The 20,222-nt window shown below is 39.8% G+C and overlaps 1 protein-coding gene across 1 annotated transcript in view; it reads left to right on the top strand.

Moving 5' to 3' along the window:
- MTMR12 (myotubularin related protein 12) overlaps nt 1-16,618 on the top strand; it is a 30,613-nt gene extending 13,995 nt beyond the window's left edge. The window contains exons 10-17 of the mRNA XM_035902746.1: nt 1,794-1,903; nt 4,136-4,260; nt 7,838-7,916; nt 9,569-9,639; nt 10,707-10,879; nt 11,633-11,800; nt 12,735-12,896; nt 13,905-16,618. Of these exons, the coding sequence (XP_035758639.1) occupies nt 1,794-1,903; nt 4,136-4,260; nt 7,838-7,916; nt 9,569-9,639; nt 10,707-10,879; nt 11,633-11,800; nt 12,735-12,896; nt 13,905-14,480 (1,464 nt within the window). The 3' untranslated portion in view covers nt 14,481-16,618. The remainder of the gene's footprint in view (nt 1-1,793; nt 1,904-4,135; nt 4,261-7,837; nt 7,917-9,568; nt 9,640-10,706; nt 10,880-11,632; nt 11,801-12,734; nt 12,897-13,904) is intronic.
- Nucleotides 16,619-20,222: the final 3,604 nt, after the last annotated feature.

Below are 20,222 nucleotides of genomic sequence, written 5' to 3'. Positions count from 1 at the left end.
ATATGCATGACTGAGGGTAAGAAATCTTATTGAGAAGGTTTAATTTCAATGAGCATTTCAGATGTTACTGCATATTTTTAGAACTTAGTTATACCAACTCACACTTACACCTAGTCATCTATAGAAGAGGAAATAGGTACTGGAAGGAGAGGTGTCCAAAGTATTCTGTATTCCCCTTAGACAGTGTAAAGCAAAATGGGGGTTCACAGCCCCCCACTTAGATGTCTAATGTCCTATAGTCTTAATATACTGCTAGTCTGTCTATCCACTAGCCTGTTTTTCATGAGTCTGAGTACTGACTGGCACCTGGCTGGGGCAGGATTTAGGACTTGAAATGCTATTTGGGTACTGAAGTGGAGACCATGAATATGCGAATATAGTTGAATACCTTCAGTTGCCTAGCTTGAGTACTGGTAAGTAGTACAGCTGTGATGATGCAGCAATCTTACAAAGCCAAGTAGCCTAGCTGAAAAACTAGTTCTACCAGTCTGAACAGAAAATGAAGTTAAATATACTCTTTTGCACCCTGTAGCAAGCTGGCTTTGGCTTCCTACCTCGTACCAGGGTTTAAGAACCAGTAAGGCAGGGTAGATAGAAACAAGGAGGAAAATAACCTCACTTTTGAGGTCTTACCTTAGTTGCTGCATGTTCATCGAGTCTGTCAGAGAAAACCATACACTTCACGCTCTTAATCAGTCCATGGAGAAGAAAGTGCTGTACTGTGCTGCGCAATTTATCTTTCAGATAGTGAAGTTCCAAATAGTTTGGGTCACTTTTTCTCAGATAGTCTACCAGCCAAGTTACAGTGGCTGTTACACAGGAACAGAAGTGATTTTTTTTTTTTTTTTTTTTAATTGCATCTTGCATTGTTCAGAGGCCTTGTATAATGCTTCTGATTGTTTCCAAATCCTTTTTGGAGAGCTACTGTCAAAGTAGCTTGACCGTGTTAAACTGGTTTGAGATGGCAGTGAAAGGACAATATAGTCAATTTTTCCGTTCTTGATGATTGTGAGGTTTCTGCATCCTTCTGGGGTGCACCTCTTGGCTACTGTAAATTGGTAGAACTGTTGACCTCCTGATTTGATTTGTGTAATACTCCTCATGAAAATAATTCTGACTCCCAGTTTCAAAGCAAGTTTAAAGATTGACTTCAGAGCTTCAAGCATTAGTTGTGAGTTGAGAAACTACATGTAAAGAGAAATAAGAAGCTTTGAGGACTGACTTGCTACAAGGAATACCTGTAACTACGCAATCTGATTTAGTTGTGGAGTTCTTGTTTAATATCTTATTTATATTCCTAGGTGACCCTTTATGTGTAGCTTACATGGAAAGGCATGACAGCATATCTGTTGTGAGTTATCTCAAGGCTGAATCATAAGAAAAAACACTGCTGTATCTGTGTGGAGAAACTGAGGGCTGGTATGAGTTACAAGAGCCATCTTGTGGTGGCATATCTTCCAACATAATTTAACCACAGACATTTTGATTGATTTTTTTCACCTATGAGCACAGTTGAGAAAGTAATGTAATGTTCTGATATAAGCTGACAATTTATATTTCCCTGGGCCTCCATAAAGCTTAACTTAAAACTTGCAAATAATAACACAAGTGTATTGAGGCACGTACCTTTGGTACAGATGTAGAAGTTTGCTTCTGCTGGTGGATTCATTGAACACACCAAAAATTCAATAAGGCACAGCACAGAGAAATTTCTTGTAATCACTCAGTCACTTAAGCAAATACTTTGTATGGGACAGTTTACCAATTTTTACCACCTGGTAAATGTCTTTCTGCAGATTTGGTGTTGGTCTTGCCATAACGGCGCTGCTCTTCTCAAAATGTCTGCATTTCCCAAAGAACAGGATGACAGCACTTCACAAACACAAAAAGCCTTCTTGGATGGGTCAGTAATAGCTATTCTGTCCACAACACTTTGCTTGGTATGGACCTTGCTTCTCTTTTTCCATATATGCTATATCTTTAAGCGTGCACGCATCAGGAAACAAGTTCTAGGTCTGAATGTAGTTTTCTGTAGTGGGATAGGTTTAAACACTTGGCCTAAAAGCATTGGTCAACTGTGCAGGACTTGTAGCATCACTGAAGGCTTATTGGCAAAAATGTGCATATATATATATATATATATATATATCTGTCTCAGATGATTCTCTGTACAAACTATGGCTTGTTACTAGGTAAAGCAGCACCAAAACCTGTAGGTCTTAAGTACAGTTAAAGTTTCATTAGCTGATGGGCTCAACTGTGTTTGCAAGTAAGTGAATTCTAGACTCCCATCTCTAAGCATGAATTTGCAAGCTGAGTTTTAAAACGCTCTGAACTCTATTGTCTTCTTAGAATTAGATTTGTTTACTTAAATAACTTTATCTAAAGTGACCTAAAATGACTGAAACAGTTCTAGCGGTTCATTGCCGCTACTTTCAGATGCAATGGCAGACAGCCCTTTGCTTCCGCTGAGTTAGTGAGCTGAATTAGCTGAGCAGTCTGAAAAATGCCAACGTTAACATAAGGGAAGAGTACAGCTGCCTGGCTGAGAGTTACAGCAATGACTCGTTGCTTTTTTTTTTTTTTCCCCCCTGGCTTTTTTTAACCTGTTGGGTGTCCTGGAGGGAACTTCTCTCTCAGCAGCAAGCTATTAGATCAGGCTAGTATGTACCATTTGTACAGCTGCACCACTAGCTCCTTTCTCCTCATAGATGGAGAGCTTGTTAATTACGCAGAACTAATAGAAAATAGCTTGATAAGGCTCTTAAAACCTCTTTGGTTTTTAAAATTAGTTACATTGCATGGGAAAGGCTTTTGACCCTTCTTGCAGATCCTCTAATGTTTCTCCCCTGAAATGGGGAAGTTTACATGACTTTGTGACAGCTCTTCGTAATGCTGCTTCATAGTGTGAAAGCAAGTAAAACTAGCAGGAAGCTTTAATAAGGTATCAACTAATATTTTGACCTCTTGTCTGTGGCCATCTGGACTTGGGATAGTATTGGTGGGTTTTCTTTGCTACGGAGTACTGATGGTTAACCACTAATATTTAAAAATATATCTAGAAATTGGCCATAAGGGTGTGTTAACATGCCATTGTCATGGTAGTCTGAACTCAAGCACACAGCAGATGTTTACAATTAACAGCTTCTTTTATTGAAAAAGTCATTTAGAGCCAGATCTGCTAGCACAAATTGTTTACTTCAATTTGGAAGAAGTATCGTTAATTGACAAATGATTGCTTTCCCTCAATTCTCTTACCTGATGCATCTTCTGGTAAGTCTAGTAACCCACGTTTCTGATGTGGACTCCTATAGTTCTCACTTAAAGCAGGCTTCTGTGCTACAGCATACAAGAAACAAAGTACTCCGTCCAGTGTAGGCCAGTGCCCACAAGGCTTCACTTCTGAAGTATGAGCTAGAGCAGCTTTTCCCAAATCTTGACAACAAAAAGCCAGCATGACAACAGAGGTATTTACTAAGCTGATGTTCATCTGAGCTCTGGAGCCTGAATGAGAGGGGATGTTCTGGGTCCAAACCAAAGATTCATCTGTCCTGGTATTTTTTCCTTTCCTCCTAAGGAAAAAAATAGCAGATAAGTAGGGAAGTACAATGCAGGTATTACTGTCTTGTTTGGGTCCAAATTGTTTCTTCTTTCTTTTGCTCATGTTTCATTAGCAGACCTGGCAGCTAGGTATCAGAATGTAATTTGGTTGGTAACAGTCAAGAAAAATTAAGTGTCTACTGGGAGGTTTGTGTGTTTCTGTCCATCTCTTCTTTCTGGATTCACCTCTAAATAGCTTGCTAGTAAAGTAATCTTGGTGTGCCTAGTGAAGACAATACTAAAGAAGCAGTAGTAAAAATCAAGTAATGCTTGTAATATTAGTCATGGCACAAAAATGCATGAATATAATTTCGTCAGTGTAACAGTTACGTGCAGCAAAACTTGTCATAAGTTTGTAGGCAAGCTTCCAGCCATTTTTTAAAAATGCATGGAGGCCATTAACTTTCCAGGGTGAATATCTTCTCATCTTACAGCGGTTTCCCAAATCATGCCTATTAACTTTGTCTTCAGTGATAATGGTGCATTATTTGACTTGTGAAGCAGAAGGCTTTAATCTCTTGATGATTTGATTTAGAATCTATAAGACAATTAGCAAACCTCCCTATGAACTCCTGAAGACGGATGACTTGTCAAGCAGCCTTCCGTCTCTGCAAGATATCCAGACTGCATACACAAGATTTAAACAGCTGTTTTTGATAGGTAAGTCAAACTTCAGTCTTGTGTCTCTAAAGTGACTGAGATGCAATGCATAACAATGCTGGTTTATGTCTCATGAGTGCAGTCCTTGTCTTGTTCAGTGCCTTGCTTTTGACAGTGATTAAAAGCAGACTTTTAAATATGTAACTGAAGACTGTGCTTATGACTGGCGTGTTAATGGAGATTTGTAGTTCTTAGACATACTACCTCTCGCTAAGCAGTCACAGTGTCTGAAAATGACTTTTAAAGAGAGTGACTGTGGAGTTCAAATGTTAGTTGGATTCAAATTTATGGGAGAGATTTTTCAGTTTTCTCTGGTCCATTGAAATTGAACGTCAAGTGTTAACCTTCTAAGACTTTGTGCTATGTCAAGAGTTGAGTCTAAATACTAATTAATTTTTGCACTAGCTTTTGTTGCAAACTAGTCACATCTCAAAACATAGGAAGTATGAGCTTACTTAAAATTCTGTCTTAAAAGGCTGTAAGGCTAAACTTGGCTACTGTTAATAGTAAGTCCACTTGAAAGGAGTAAAAGTGGGAGCCGTGTGAAAGTATAATCTAGTCTTTCAGACTTTTTTCTGTGACTTGTAACTATTTTGCTGTCGCAGAACAGTACTTTGACCTCACCTCTTGGCATGAAAAAAGCTCCACACCACTTTGCAACTGTGCAATGTGCCATTGGGCCATTTTGGACAGTGGGTCTTCTACAAGGTAATGAGGCTACATGTTGCAATAACCTCTGCCTCATGCTGAACACTGAGGCAGTCTACCTGTGGGTATTGATTTGGACACAACCAAACTGATCATCATTGAGGAACTGTATATTTGCAGTGTAGCCTGTGAGAGTATCCAGGTCCTATTTGTTTTGTACGTGGAATTTAGCTGGTAAGTTGATACTGATTGCAAATGAGTGTGAATAGTTTCTGGTAAACATGTAGTAAAGATTTCAGTGACACTCTGAAAAGAAGTCTAAGATATGTGAGATATTTGGCAGAGTTTCACGTTGAGGGTTTTGTCCAGAATGCACTGTCAAATCCACAGTGAATACTAGGAACTAAAATCAACTACCTATATTTTCATGTGGTTTCTGGAAACTTATCCTCCTGTAGGAAAAAGGCCAAAGCTTGAATTTAAGCATTTAACATCTCTCAGGAAATACTGCATATTTCAATGGTGTAACTGTTGCATTTTCTTCTATTACTTGAAGCAAAAGCGAATGTTAAGACTGCATTCTAGTAAGTGTTTTTGTCTCACAGCTTTTTAAGTTAAGCTTTGTTAGTAGACTATAGCCCACTGAATATAGCCCCATGCAGTAGCAGTCTGAGAAAACCATGCAGGTAACCTCTTGCAGAAGTACTAAGATCTTAGAGGAATTGACTACCTTACTACTACTTTTAAAAGTCTGAACACATTAACCATTATTTTTGTTCTATACGTGCCTAGTTAATTTGATTTAGGTAACTTCCAGTGTAACTTAAATTTCCTGAACACATGCCCAAACTGAAGTTTCGGTTATAAAAATCCACATTAAGCAAAGCAGAAACCACAATATTAGGTCGCTGCTTGGAAGAGGATTTTGATGGGGAAAGCTTGGATCCTCTTAAATGGTTCCTCTTACTTGAAATGTTGCAAAGGCAGATGCTGGTTTTGCGAGGCTGCTCACAAGTCTCATGGTATGCCGTTTCTCCATATACCTTAAATGAGACTTTGAACAGTTCTCAAATCCTAGTGGGATATTTCTTCATTGTCCTAGAAGTTAGGGAGGAAGGGAAAGCTTGCTCTGTTATGATGTTATTAAGCAAAATACATTGATTAAGGGGTAAAACAAGCTGCAAGTGTTTTGTTGTGCCTTTAAAAAGAAGTTCCTGGAGATGACTTTGGCCAGGGGAGAACTGCCAGACCAACCAATTGTTTGTAGAGGCCTGCATACAAGTGGTTGAGTCTAATTGTGGTTGAGCATGACTGAGCAAAACAAAGAGCCACACTTAATGTGGCTATTCAACTTTTTGGAGTAAAATTCTTCTATGCTGTCCATAATGTAAGAGAACTTCAGTATGGAATATAAATGTTATTGCTATAGATGAAGGCTTGCTTTCTACAGGGGAAAAAAAAAAAAAAACCAGAAGTCCCTTTTCTTTGGTATCATGTTTTTTGGGTGGTTTTGAAGGACTAGAAATTGGCACTATAATTTTGCCTTGATTCAGAATGGACAGAGGTTTTTCATATAGTGATGGCAGGCTAAATGGAATATGCGATTTGTGTACACAGGAATATTCTAAAACTGCGATGGAAAGAAGGTAAACTGGGGTATAAAAGGTATCTTATCTGAAGTACTGTAATGTATATACTTTAAAGGTTATCATACTTAAAGGTTGGAAGTGAATTTTAAGCTGTTAATCAGAAAAGACTGGAGAAAACTACATGTAACGTGAATGGAACTGACTAGGGAACTTTGAAGATGCATTCTAATGCTTATTTTGTGGACAGCTAGTTTCTATGGCTAGGGTGAAATAAATCAGGGGAAGAAAGTGGTGGGGGTTTTTTTAATGTGTAATGAACAGAGTGAGGGGAACAAACAGGCATGCAGGCAAACAGCTACAGGAACAAAAAATAGATAAATGCCTGTGCACTTGAGGATCATAGATGCCAGCTGCAGAAAACAGGACAGAAGTGAGTATGTGTTGAAAGTAAATATTGGAAGTATACAGAGAGACTTTGGGAGGTGAAAAGAAGTTATACAGAAACATGCAGAACTGAAGGTATTGGGGAGAGAGTAGGGAAGGAGGGAAGTGTGGTCTATCTTAGTTGTTTCTCAATAGTACAAATTTCATAGACCTTGGGCTTCAAGGTTTGTGTCTTAGGCAGGAAAGGTAATCTGTTCTGGTTTTAATTGACCGTATCAGCTTGCAAGAGCTTTCCAGTTTCTGAATACTGGCTTTGATAGAAATAAAAGCAATAGGGATTTAGGTTGCTTTTATCCAGCCACAAAAATCCCAGTGAAATTCCTAAGAGTTTAATGACTTTGTGGTATTGTACTTGGCCTCCTGGTTTATCTTAGCTATTCCCTTTTTGATGTATTTTAATGCATCTTCAGTTGCAGTGAAAACTGTTTAAAACCTTTTTCAGGTATTCTTACCTATAAATTTGTGTAGCCCCCTTCTAAAACTCATTTGTATTTCTCTCTAATGGTCATGACTTTCAAAATCCAGCCTCTTTACGTTAAGCTTCATATGGTTTAGAGTCAAGGTGACTGGAACTTGGAAGAACCATCTCCTCTGATTAAACTTCTTTCCCTTTCCAATTTTGTCAACAGATTTACTTACTTGGTTTGGTTGCTATGAACCTACAGCACACTTTTTCTAAAAGCCTAGGGTGCTATAAAACTTACTGGTGTTTGTAGGACTACTTCACTTCCTCATTTAGTTACAGGGCGTTGACTTTAAGAATGATTAGGAATTACTGACTCCTTAGTATTGGTTGGTTTGTAACAGGTCATAACTGAAGACTAATACAATGGATGGCTGTTAATTAGCACTACATTTACGTGAACAAACCAATTTTTGGTTTTGTTTTTTTGCAGATAGCAGTACCGACTTCTGGGCAACTGATGTGAAATGGTTTTCATTACTGGAGAGCACAAACTGGCTAGAGATAATCAGGTTTGCTATACCTGTAATGTTCTGGGTTTCAAATTGTTGTTAAATGCATTTGTAGTGGGTTTTCTAGCTCGTTTCTTTGAAATATGATGACATTCTTCACCTCCAGTAGGAAAGAAAATTAAGACAGACTTATGGTCCCATTTATATATCTTATTTCTACAACCTGAGATGGTATTTTTACAGTGCAGGATTGTTAAGCCTCCTATGTTAAAGGATGTGAGAAGCAGCAGATCATTCCAATTACAGCTCTTCCAGGAAACCTATTAAAACTATAGATCTAGTAATTTCCCTCATGCACTTTGTCACCTTCATTCCAAACTGAAGAATCCTGTTTGTTTCTTGCATGAAACCTATTCCATGTCTCTGACTAGCCTTGCCATTCTTCTCTGTACTCTCTACTTCTGTAATATCCTTTAGGATGGGATGAACTGCAGTATTCAAGATGTTAGCCCACCAAAGATTTATAAAATGACAGTTGTTCTCAGTTTTGTCCCCTTCCTCTCCTGATTGTTCCTCAAGTTCTTTTTTCTTCTCTCAGCAGTCCACAGTAAGTGTTGGAATGGTGTTGGCTAACCTAAGGCTTGTTATAGTGGAATGTTGAGGGGTTTTATTTGTTTTCAGTGTTACTTTGTGCCAGCTCTGTTGTCTGCCAGTTTATTCTGTGATCAGCTTGTTGCCATGAAGTGCTTCTGCAGTCAGCTTCAGTTCTTTCTAGTCTTAATAACAATCAATAAATATTCATAGTTATTCATTCCTTTAATCCAGAATTTAAATGTATGTTGAATGAGAGGTTCTAGTGAAGATCATATGTTGAGATATGCATTAACACTAACCAACGTCACAACTAGTTTAAAGTAAATGTCAGCCCATGATATTCCTATCCTCATGTTGTTTTGAGACTGGTCACTTCCATACTTGATGATCCATGTTTTTCCTGGATCAGCCTGTTCTTGGCTCTTACAGTCAGTAGGAATGCCTTCTCAGCCATTCTAGATGCTAGAACAAAAAATCTGACAACTCCACACTTAGGAAGTAAACTACCAATTTCTATCAGTGACCTAAGCAGTTGCAAGAATCCCAATTTGTGTGCAAACTTTTGCTGAAAATAGCAAGCTTTATGAAGAGTTAGGTATAGAAACCAACAGTGTTACATCTGGTTTTCTGTGATCTTTGATTCCACTCAGTCTTCCTTGTATAATGATAATCTCTGAATAAATTTTGTCTGCACGTTTATAAGATCTGATTGCTGATCCTTCCGTCTGCCACTTAAAACCAGATTGAGAGAAATGTAGTAGACTAGAACATAAGGGTGGTGGTGATGAGTCTTTCCAGGACAAAGATCTGGCTCTTAGCAATTGTAATACTGTGTGTGTGTGATGGCTGCTATTGATCCAGAATAAAGTATTGTTTTACAAATGTACACAGATAACAACTGGAAATGCATGACAAATGCCCAAATAGAGATACCTCTTGAAAATTTGCTCTTGAGGCTAAACAGTTCTTCATTTATTCAAGTTGAGCATGGTTTTTGTTTTAAAGGACTAGTCAAGTTTCAGTAATATGACATTCTAATCCCTTTTAGGGGAATGTAAGAAACTTAATTGCAAAAATAGTATGAAAATGCTCACTTATCTTTTCCTGTGCCACAACAGGCGAGTCTTGAAGAAAGCAATAGAAGTTGCTGAGTGCCTGGAAAGACAGCATACAAACGTTCTCCTTATAGGTAAGGATTTAATGAGATTATCCTATATATTTTTAAAAATTCTTTTTAATTTCTTTAGATGTAGCTTAAGCTGTAAGTTTATAATTACAGTAGAGGCTGGTAAAATTCATGGAGTACTCAAAGTACCAGGCACCTAAATCTTTCATACTCCTGGAAATGCTTCCTGTAGTTAAAAAACTATGGTGAGCGTTGTTCCAGGCTGAGAGAAATATGTTGTGAATGAGAAAGTTGCTGATAAATTGGCAGGAGAGTCGTGCTACCTCTTGTTTATGCATTCCTCTTTCCTAACTTATTTAATTAAAGGTCTCCTAGACCTCTTGCTGTACTTTAAGGTCTGGGGGAGGGGACACACACCTACACAAAGAACATGATGCATGAAAACTTTCTAAAAGGACATTTTTATATTCTAGATATACACTGAATACTATGTAGTTTCTTTATTAAAAATACATGAAAGAATATGCTCATTGTACATGTCTTGAGCAGTTTGTTTTCCTGGATTGAGTAGAGTAATCCCATGGAAAACCAAACTCAGTGTTAACCATTAAGCTATTTTTGGATTAGTAATTTAGTTGGGTTTTTTTCCACACACTGCCATTTGAGAAACCTAGCATGGGGAAGAGATGTTTCTAGAAGGCACCTGAAGGGTGAAGGATGAATGTTGCATGAGGAGGCAATTTCACACCTTGTGAAAAGATGCATGCGGGATAGGAAGGGTAAGGGCAGATAGCTGTCCGGGTAACAGAGGGCAGGAGGAGGCCGGTATGTGCATTGCGGGAGACTGAAGGGCATAGGCATCAAAGTTATAGTAGTAAAAGATTGGGTTTTGCAGGTTTTATTGTCCAAGTATTGTCCTAGTGTAAGTGTACAAGAAGCCTTACATTTTTGCAAAGGGAAGAATTGGAAACGTGGGTTAACTTCTGTCTGATGCTGTAACACTCACAAGAAATCGTGTGCTTCTCTGATCTTGAAATACAGTTTTGTTTATGTGAAGCTAGCAATACTTTGCTTACCCAAAGTTTTAGAAGTGGCGTATTAGACAATGTCATTTCTGTTCTCTTCTGTAGAAGAGAGTGCTACTGATCTGTGCTGTGTGATCTCTAGTCTGGTTCAAGTGATGATGGATTCGTACAGCAGAACAAAGTCAGGGTTTCAGAGCCTTATTCAGAAGGAGTGGGTAATTGGAGGACATGGCTTTTTGGATCGTTGTAACCACTTACATAAAAGTGACAAAGAGGAGGTATGATTCTTTTTTCTTACTTTCCTCACCATTTAAAAGTTTATTTGGCATAAGGAGGGATTTAGATGTCAGTCCAGAAGTTCCAATTACTCTGAGGATCTTTAATTTTATATGTTGTTGGTTGGTGGGTTGGTGTTTTGTACAATGTCACTATTTTTGCTGTTCAGCAATGTCTCTATAACTAAAGAGAACAAATGTGAAATTTCCCATTCAGTCTTGGAGTCTTTGGAAACGCACACATCTCATGTCCTTTTGAACTGCGTTAAAAGGTAGTCGTGTCCATAGACATAACTCAAGTGAACTGCTTATTCTTGTCACATCTAGAGTTTAACTTTATACTGCCTCACTAAGTGTTGCAGTCTCACCCCTCCATTTTTGTTTGTATTTTGGGAATAAATCAGATTGCTATACAGAGTGGAAATCGTAAGTGTAAACTGAGTAGTTCTCATAAAGCACTGCAACAACCCAGTTTTGCTTTGCCAACTTTAAAAGGCTGCATAGCAGCAACTTTCATAGCAAGTTAATGTGTGCAAATTCAGGTTAGAAAGTGTTCATCTCCTTTGTCAACAATTGGCCAAGGGTAGCTCAGATACGTCTTCAGAGTTTGGCCAAAGTTATATGCAGCAGTTCTGTAGTTAACCAGATTGCTTTCCTTAAGACTTGTATTTGGAGACACTAAATACTATAAAATAAATAGTCTGCATGATGGAACATATTTTCTTCTGAAACTGATGCAGTATTTTCTTTATTTAGGCTCCTGTTTTTCTGCTCCTCTTAAATTGCGTTTGGCAGTTGGTACAACAGTATCCTCCAGCATTTGAGTTCACAGAAACTTACTTAACTGTCTTGTCAGACAGCCTCTATGTGCCTATTTTCAGCACTTTCTTCTTCAACTCGCAACATCAAAAAGACACTAATATGGTAAGGGGTTGTTATTTTGTGGATGTAATCTGTCGGAGAACAAGTTTGACCAATGAGCAAGGAACACTCAAACAAAGTAATCTCCTAGCAGCATGTTTTTCCGTACTTACTTGAAGGGTGGTGCCTTGAAGGGTGAACGAGTGCAACTTCAGGTGTAAGGAGTCAAGTTCAGGACTTAGGACTTTATGATGGCAAAAGGAAAATAACTCAGGAATATATTACTTCTAATGTGTGACTATAGCTTCACGTTTATTGCCCTTCAATGAAAACTGAGCTCCTTAGCCTAAGAGGGATGTCTCGCTGTCATGCAGAATAAGTTATCTACAAAGTTCTTGTACAGTATATTCTGTTGTATTCCAAAATCAGCGTTTCCTGAATGTTGATTTACATTTGGTTCATGCTTTTCTCTAGCCTAAGAAGCTGGAAGCAAGGGGAGTATCCTCTGCAAGGCTTCACTGACACGAAAAAAAAAAAGTGAAGATCACTGTCTTGCATATTAATAAAGTGTTGATCATAGAATTTAAACTGGTAGTACTGCATAACTGCAGTTAACTCTGGAAGTTTGGAGCAGTTTATTCCATAATCTGAATATGCCCCCTGTGTTTGAAGAATTCAAATGTCTCTGTCCTGCCCAATTTTCAAAAATGTATTTTTTTTCTTACTTAACCTTCTTTTCAACTATGAAAGGCATTCTTGGTGCTGTCCAAATGCACTGTTGAAATGAAATACTGTGTAACATTAGAGAATAACATATAGATAGCCTTTGTGTCTGTACTCACTTGCATCTAATAATGTTGTTCAGCTCTTAAATACATAGAAATCATGAGTGTTGTTGCGACTCTATGGCCTCTTCTGTGAAAAGACAGTTTCTTACTTTCACCTTGGTCAGAATACCTTTCTAGCAGTATTAATTGTGACCTGTTTGTTCTGGCAGAGTGGCGAAAGCCTCAAGACACAAAGCGGTCCTTTCAGATTTCTTACTGTGTGGGACTGGTCTGTGCAGTTTGACCCCAAGGCCCAGGCTTTCCTGAACAACCCTCTTTATGCAGAGAAGCCAAAACCAGATAAAAGTCAACGGAAAACTGCACGATTCAAAGTAAGATATGTGCTGCTTAACTGGTTTTTTTAAAGGATAAAAATATTTTGCACAACTCTTACTTCAAATGTATTCAGTAGAAGTATTGGTACAAAGTTTTTTAACTGACAAAATACATGTGCACCTCAGACTCACCTGGATCTTAAGAATACAGTTTGCACCCATCTTGGTTATAAATCACTGTTTTACAGTTACTGTGCATAGCTGTGAACTTAGGGGTTTTTTTTTCTTCATACTGTTGTGCAAGGTAGTGATAACTCATGGGACTTAACATCCAGTTAACTGACACGTTTGAAGTGAGTTTATTTTGTTGTTCTACAGAGTACCTAACTGAAATACATAGCAGGTTTTTTAAATGCCTCCCTAATTTTGCCTGAGTGTAACTGGAGTGTGTGTGTGTCCATTTGAAGGGGGAACAACAACAAAAACTGCTTAGGGTATGGAGGATTATGGGTGGACCACCTCATTACTGGAAAGTAGCACAAACTCCGTAAGAAACGTTTGTTTGGGGTAGCCTCTTCCAGTTTTAATATCCCCGTTGGTTAAATTCTGCTCTGTACAAAGCATTCTCAAGTGAGATGCTGTCAGTATGATCTACAGCATTAATCAGAGCACTCCTAGGTGGTGGGAGGCAATGAGGAACCACTGGATAAAAACTTCTAAGTCAAGTGCTCTTTGATTTGTGTGGCTAGCTTAAGCTAAACATTGAAGTCTGTAATACTTGAATGTACTCTCTTTTTTTCAAAGAAAAATGCTTTATTCACTCTTACTTTATTGCTATAGTTACAGTGCAGGGAAGGTATCTAGGAATCCTAACTATGCTGTGTGAAGTGTTTGGTGTATTAGCCATTGAAAAGTAACAGTTTTCGACTATATAGCAAAGCAGCAGCTGTGTTTAAGTGACTTTGATTCTAAGTATTTTCTGAATACAGGTTCTGTTTTTCTTCCTCTTAAGATGGTCCCATCAGTATTTATCTCAGTGTATTTTTCTTTTCTTTCCTCTTAAAGCATCAACGGCAGCTTTCTTTGCCATTGACACAAACAAAATCTTCCACGAAGAGAGGATTTTTCAGGGAGGAAACAGATCATTTAATTAAAAACATTCTGGGTAAAAGAATTGGCAAGTTCATAAATTCTTCGGATGAACCTCCTAATAGCTTCAGGGAATTTTATGATAGCTGGCGTAGTAAACCTGTTGACTATCACGGTCTGCTGTTACCTCGCATCGATGGTCCTGAAATCAAAGTCTGGGCGCAACGGTATTTACGATGGATTCCTGAAGCCCAGCTTCATGGTGGTGGTACAATAGCCACAGCTGCCAAGATTTTGGACTTGATGGAGGAAGTGCAAAGCTTGCAGGTGAAAATGGATGAAGAACACAGTCAAGCTATTTCTGGAGCTGTACAGTCTGTTCCACTGCTGAGAAATTCTGCCCGTTTGTCGTCCTTGTTTCCTTTTGCTTTACTTCAGAGACAGTCTATCAAACCAGCTTTACCCACTAGCACCTGGAAGGACTTGGAAGATGAAGATGACTTGGTCAAGAGGGATGACGAATTTGTTGATCTAAGTGGTGATATGTCATAAAGTGTATATAAATTAAAGATGCATTGTATGCGGCTAAGATCTGAGTTTTAAATGTTGTGCTGTATCCTCATATGGAACTCACTCGAGCATCTGCAGTCTGTTTAATGGGTTTGTGGGGTAAAAAAAAAACCAAAACAAACTTGGCTGGAAAGAACTAGTTGCCATGATCAACTGAGAAAATTGTGAACTTCCATTTCACTCTACCAGTATTGATTGCAGAAACACATTTTTAGCATAGGTGTAATAAAAACAGAAGCCTAGGCTGAAGTAGCCATATGGCCACTTTGTTTAAAAAAGAAAAACAAACAACAAAGGTGGAATACTAAATACATAGCAGCAATCACTATCTTAATGTAAACCCTCTTCCCCTTATGTAAGGGTACTAGGATTGGAAGTACTGTGGCTAGGAACTTTACATCTGTGTTCCCTCCCATGTAAAATAAACAGGGAAAGGTGCAACTAAATGTGCGTTCACAAATAAGCTTTTTACAGCTGAGGACTAAACTTGCGGTCAGCAGGGGTCTTCTGTCTACTGTGGCATCAACTGAAGTTACGGGCTCGTCAGCCTCATCTTTTCTGACAGTGTTTGTCTTTGGCTTGCAGCGCTGCACCTTGAGTGGCATGGCAGTAGCAGCCTGGCTGCTCTAAGCCTGTGTGTGCGCTTAGCTTAAGGATCAGATGCAAGAGTTTAACTACACACTGCAAGTCTTACTGTGTAGCTGCTGTGCCGTATGCCCTTGCTGCCGTGGAATATCGAGTCCCAGACTTTTTGCTGTTAAGCGTAAGAAGTGGCCTGAGTGTGAGATTCTAATTTGCCATGAGTATTTTTTTCTGCTTTTGATAGAGTGAGACTTTCATTTTGACTTTCCCCATTTATGCCAGTTGCCTTTGAGGCTTTCTGTCGCTTGCACTGAGGCCCGCCACATAGAAGGGAAGGCTTTTCCTGTAATCCTGCAGTGAAGCTGGATTTGCAGTCTGTTGCCATTTGTTGTGAGTTGGTGGTACAGCTTATGAATGTGGCGTTCGTACCGTATGAACGCTTGCATCCTGTTGCTGGATGTTACAACAGTACCTCAGTGAAAAAAGCCATAAAGAAACTCCCATTGACTTTGATCTACTGTGTGTATGTTTATATAGAAAGTATTTTTACTGCAAATAATCATCCTTTTTAAAGTTGAATATTATTTGACTATCAAATCTATTTTGAACCCTGAAATTCTAGAAAACCCCAAGAATGGATGCAAGTCATAAAATCAGTTCCACTGAGAGGGCAGATATTGAATATTTTCTCTATTCTCATACCAATTTAGAAATCCATGCTGGAAAACTTAGGTAGCGGAGAAACTGTTGCTTAAATTGGATCAGCTCAGTGTAACTGGGGATATTTAAACTGAGTTACTAATCAGTCACTTCACACTGAGTTGTATTAATATGCATAGCAAAAACTTTATCAAGCAGTCCTCAAAAAATACATGTATTTTAACATATTAAAATGTATTAACAGGGAAAAGGGGATAGCTTAATGCAACTATGCCAAACTGGAGCCTCCCAACTCTTGATTGCCTTAAGTCTTAGTAGTGCAAGGACAATACTTGAGTTTTTAGCATTTCATTTAAAGATACACTAGTACTTACGCTTCCTTCTGTGATACTTATGCTCTTACAGCTGGCACGTGCTACATGGGCTGTCCAGCACGTGTCCTTCAGGCTTTATTATTGTAGTTCAAGTGACTCATGTATGCAATAATACTTTGCATGTTGAATGAGCAAGGCATCTTTATGGTGAAGAAATAACTGTCATTCTAAGGTCATTTGGGTTCAAGGGTTTTCTCTTTTTTTAAACACTGCCATTAGAAAAAAAATATTAAATGGATTTTTCTATACTTTTGATCAAACTGTTGTAATGTTTGTCATGAAGATTACATATTTATATTAAAGAACAGATGTTGGACATCTTATTTGTACATAAGTTACCAGAAGTTTATATAGAAGAGAAACATATATGTGGAATTGAACATGGGAACACTTCTAATGTAGAGTAAATACCATTGTTACTGGTTTTCTGCACTGTGGGATTGGAAATGTACTTAATATTTTTACTCCAGGCTTCTGTTTATACCTCCAAGTTTTTACACTGAATGCAAGCTAGAAGCTTTACAGTTTGGGTTTCTTTTTTTTTTTTTTAATACTGTCACTTCTTTCTTGCGGGCTGTTTGGAGAGTGTCAATAAAATATACTTTGATGTATTTGTCCTGAAATGAGAATGTATGTTTAAGGTTGTATTTTGCAAATGATGCTTTAAATTATAGCAAACCGGACAATCTGCAGTGACAAGGCTTTTCAAGTGAAGTGCTGGGCTTTCACAGGCTGTTACAGGGAGGACGCTGTGCAGTTTTGACTTGGCTGGGCTTACCGGAGAGGTGCCATCAGCTCAGTGCAGCGTAGCAGGACGACTGTGGGAAGTTATGAAGGTGTCTGCTGAATGTCAGTGTTTGGGGAGGTTATTAAACGCTGCTTATTTCAGTCTTAGCAATGTACTTGTCTTCCCCCGTTTCAAGGGGTAACATTGTTCTTGCACCGTTAAATTAAGCAGCTTCTTGAAATTGGTACAGCAGGGTGTTTCTCAAACCAAACGTATTGAGCATGGGCTGTGAGATGGTCACAGTGAGCCACGAAGTATGAATTTAAAACTTCTGGGGTTTTTAGACAGATTATGAATTACTAGCTTTTGTACAAAACCAGCGCTAGTGCAAATCACACATTCACAGTCATGCCTCTCTGGGTGTTTCCTGAAGAGAACGTTACGAGGCTGCGACAGACTTTGCCCTGGAAGCCTCATGCGGGGATGGCTCAGGCGGCGGCTGTGAAGCGCGGGTCACGGTGTAACACAAGGTGTGCCTCTGCCTCACCCACGGCTTCTGAAGATCAGTGCGGGTACTTTTGACTGCTTGGCTTTAAGATTGCATTCGCTAGTGAAAACGTTCAGCTATTGACGTACGCCATACTGGAATGCTCCAGTTAAAGCTTTTTCCATTCATGCTTAAAGCATGGAAGCATAACTTCTGCAGGAGGTAGCAGAATACCTTCTGCTGCACGTGTCTCATGGTGGATTAGTTTTGTCACACCAGAGGTTACCTTCATTCTAATCCTTAGCTGGAAGCTTCGTATCTGGTGTTTACAGCCTCGTGCTATTGAAAAGAAGCTACCTTTTGCGTAAAAGTCTTATTTAGAAATTATCTGTGATGGACTTCATTTCCTGGGACAGGAAGGAGGTGGATTACTGAACTCTTCTGAGTCTAAAAAGAGCTTTTTGTATACAGAACTGTATGGGCTCTTCCAGGATGAGTTTAGTGGTTGGGCGGGTGGGAGGGGCACCTTAACTTGTGGCAAACGCTTTTTGTCAGCATTTGCAGGATGGCAGAACCCTTACCTGGTGGGATAGCAGAGTTACCTTGGAAAAGAGGGGCCACAGAGCATGAGGATAGCTGACATTTGAGCTGGAGAAACAATTTTGTGGGGAGGCCACCTCCACGTTGAATCCAAAGGCAGTAGAAATGAGGGTTGTTCCAGCTGTGTTAGAAGACCGTGGTAGAGACCGCAAACAGTTCCAAGTCCCAGAGAGGCTCGCTTGGGAGGTAAGTTCAACTTTAAAGAGCATCGGCTTTAAACTTGTTATGGAGGCTGAGAAGATGTTATAGGAGGACTGCTGGCATCTTGGCAGGTGTTTGTGTGGGCAAGGGATATTTTTTGGACTGCTGTGAAGCCTTGGCCTCATGTGGAAACCCTGTGGAACGGTAAACGCTGTTGCTCGATTGCAGCGTGTTACTCCACTTCCAGCGAGCGTTTGGTTTCTCAGTTTTTTATTTCAGCAGTCCAGTAAAATGAAATAGGTACTTCCCTTAATGTTATGCCCGGGTGCTTAAAGCAGGCAGATCACACATATCTAGGTAGTTCATTTGTTAATTTATTTTGTGAACAGCAGAACTGTGAAGATTGATTTCCCCTGGCGCTGTCCCACAGCTTTGTCTCTTCTCCTGGCGCTTCCTGCCCTTGCTCATACCATAGCATCTTCAGTCTTTCTTCCCTCCATCCATCTGCTCCCTGTCCTGAAGTCACGTGCTCTGTCAGCAGCTAATAGCTGTGTTGTTGCTACTGACTCGCTGGACAAGCCAAATTCAGTGTCCCGGTTCCTGGGGGACCAAGTAATTTCCAATTAATAACAGCTTATACAGCTAGAATTAATGTGCAGTTCTGCTAATTAAGAGTGTGTATCTTCAAGTCTCCTATAAATACTTGGAAACTGTGAAATGTCGGAGCTTTGTGGGCTCGCTAGCTAGCTCACTTTGCAGTCAGTGGGGTTCACTTTTGCGTTTCTGCAGGAACTGCTTTAAGGTATGTTTATGTATGAACATGATGACAGAAGCAGGTTTTATGCAGAGGGCGTAAGCACTTACTGCTTCATTCATGTCTTGGTGATGATGCAAGAAGATAGTTCAACTTTCAGTATGATCTCAATTCACGAATCAAAACAGGATGCTCCTTAACAAACTCCTTAAGTTCCCTCCACTGATGAACCCAGTTTGTTTCCTACAAGCCACGTCCTGCATCTCCCAGTTTCCAATCCTGGACTTCCCGCTGTGGGTTCACTCTTAAAAAAATCTTCCCTGACATGGCTTTCTGATGCCTGTTCATTTAAGTTTGGAAAAGATCGGTTCTGTATCTGCCATCTATACTTAGTTTTTCCTGTTGCATTCTCCTGACGCGGTGGGAATATCTGGAAGCCAGACACGAAGTACTACAGCTGACTTAACCAGCCTTTTCGAAGTACAAGGTCCCTCACTTCCCTGCCAATGTGGAGCATGGCGGCTCTAGAAGCAGGGTGACAATCCCAGGCTGTGCTTTCTAATGCAGTGCATCTCCTGTAGCTTTCAGTACTTCGCTGTACCGATGCCTGCAGTGGAGAGTCATGGGCGACCGAGGAACGATGGTCTGTTCTCCCAGCAGTGTTTGGGGTACACCTGATGAGGGGCAGCCGCAGATGGCTGCACGGCCTGGTGCTGCGCTCCCACCACCGTTGCTGTTAAGTCTCATGCAGCCACCAGCTGATTTTATGAAAATAGGTATTTTGCTTTTGTGGATTCGTTTTCTATCAGATCAGCTTGTTGAGCCAGATCAGCCCATGCGGGTGCACGAGGGAGCAGCGGGAGCAGATTGTTTGCGGGTGCCTTTTTCAACAGGCAAGCCCCGGCCAGAGCAGGCGAGGTGAAAGGTGGAACCACGAGTGCAGTAAATCTGGCTCTTGAGCTGACACGTTGTTAAAGAGATAAATCCTGGGAACCACATCTAATGTGCAGCTAGCTGAAACCAGGCACAGCTAACTCCAGCTAGTTAACGCTTCTGAGGAGGGGGGGGGAGGACAAGAAAAAACCACAATCCAAAAGAGCTTTGGTTTGAGGTTGCCCATAGAAGCCTTACAGGGTGATTTAAAGTATAGTCGCACTGGATCTGACCTGTTTGCTACAGTAAGAAGGGAAGGTAAACAAACCATTTAATCCAATCTGTTGCCATCAAACACACTTTGACGCTCGTCAGGCCCACAGCTCCTTAGGCTGCACTTTGGTTTGGGCTGGCGGGGTTTATATACTCGGCAGTGCCGTCGTGTTGCCAGGGCTGTGATTAAGCAGTGATTGAGTGCAGCTCTTGAAAAGCAAAAATCATGTTCTGACTTGCAATCTGAAGACAA

This window comes from Egretta garzetta, unplaced genomic scaffold, assembly GCF_000687185.1.
Source record: "Egretta garzetta isolate BGI_Z169 unplaced genomic scaffold, ASM68718v1 scaffold59, whole genome shotgun sequence".
NCBI classification, from domain to species: domain Eukaryota; kingdom Metazoa; phylum Chordata; class Aves; order Pelecaniformes; family Ardeidae; genus Egretta; species Egretta garzetta.
Note: the sequence above shows the minus strand (reverse complement) of the source record. Positions and strands in the feature narration are given on the sequence as shown.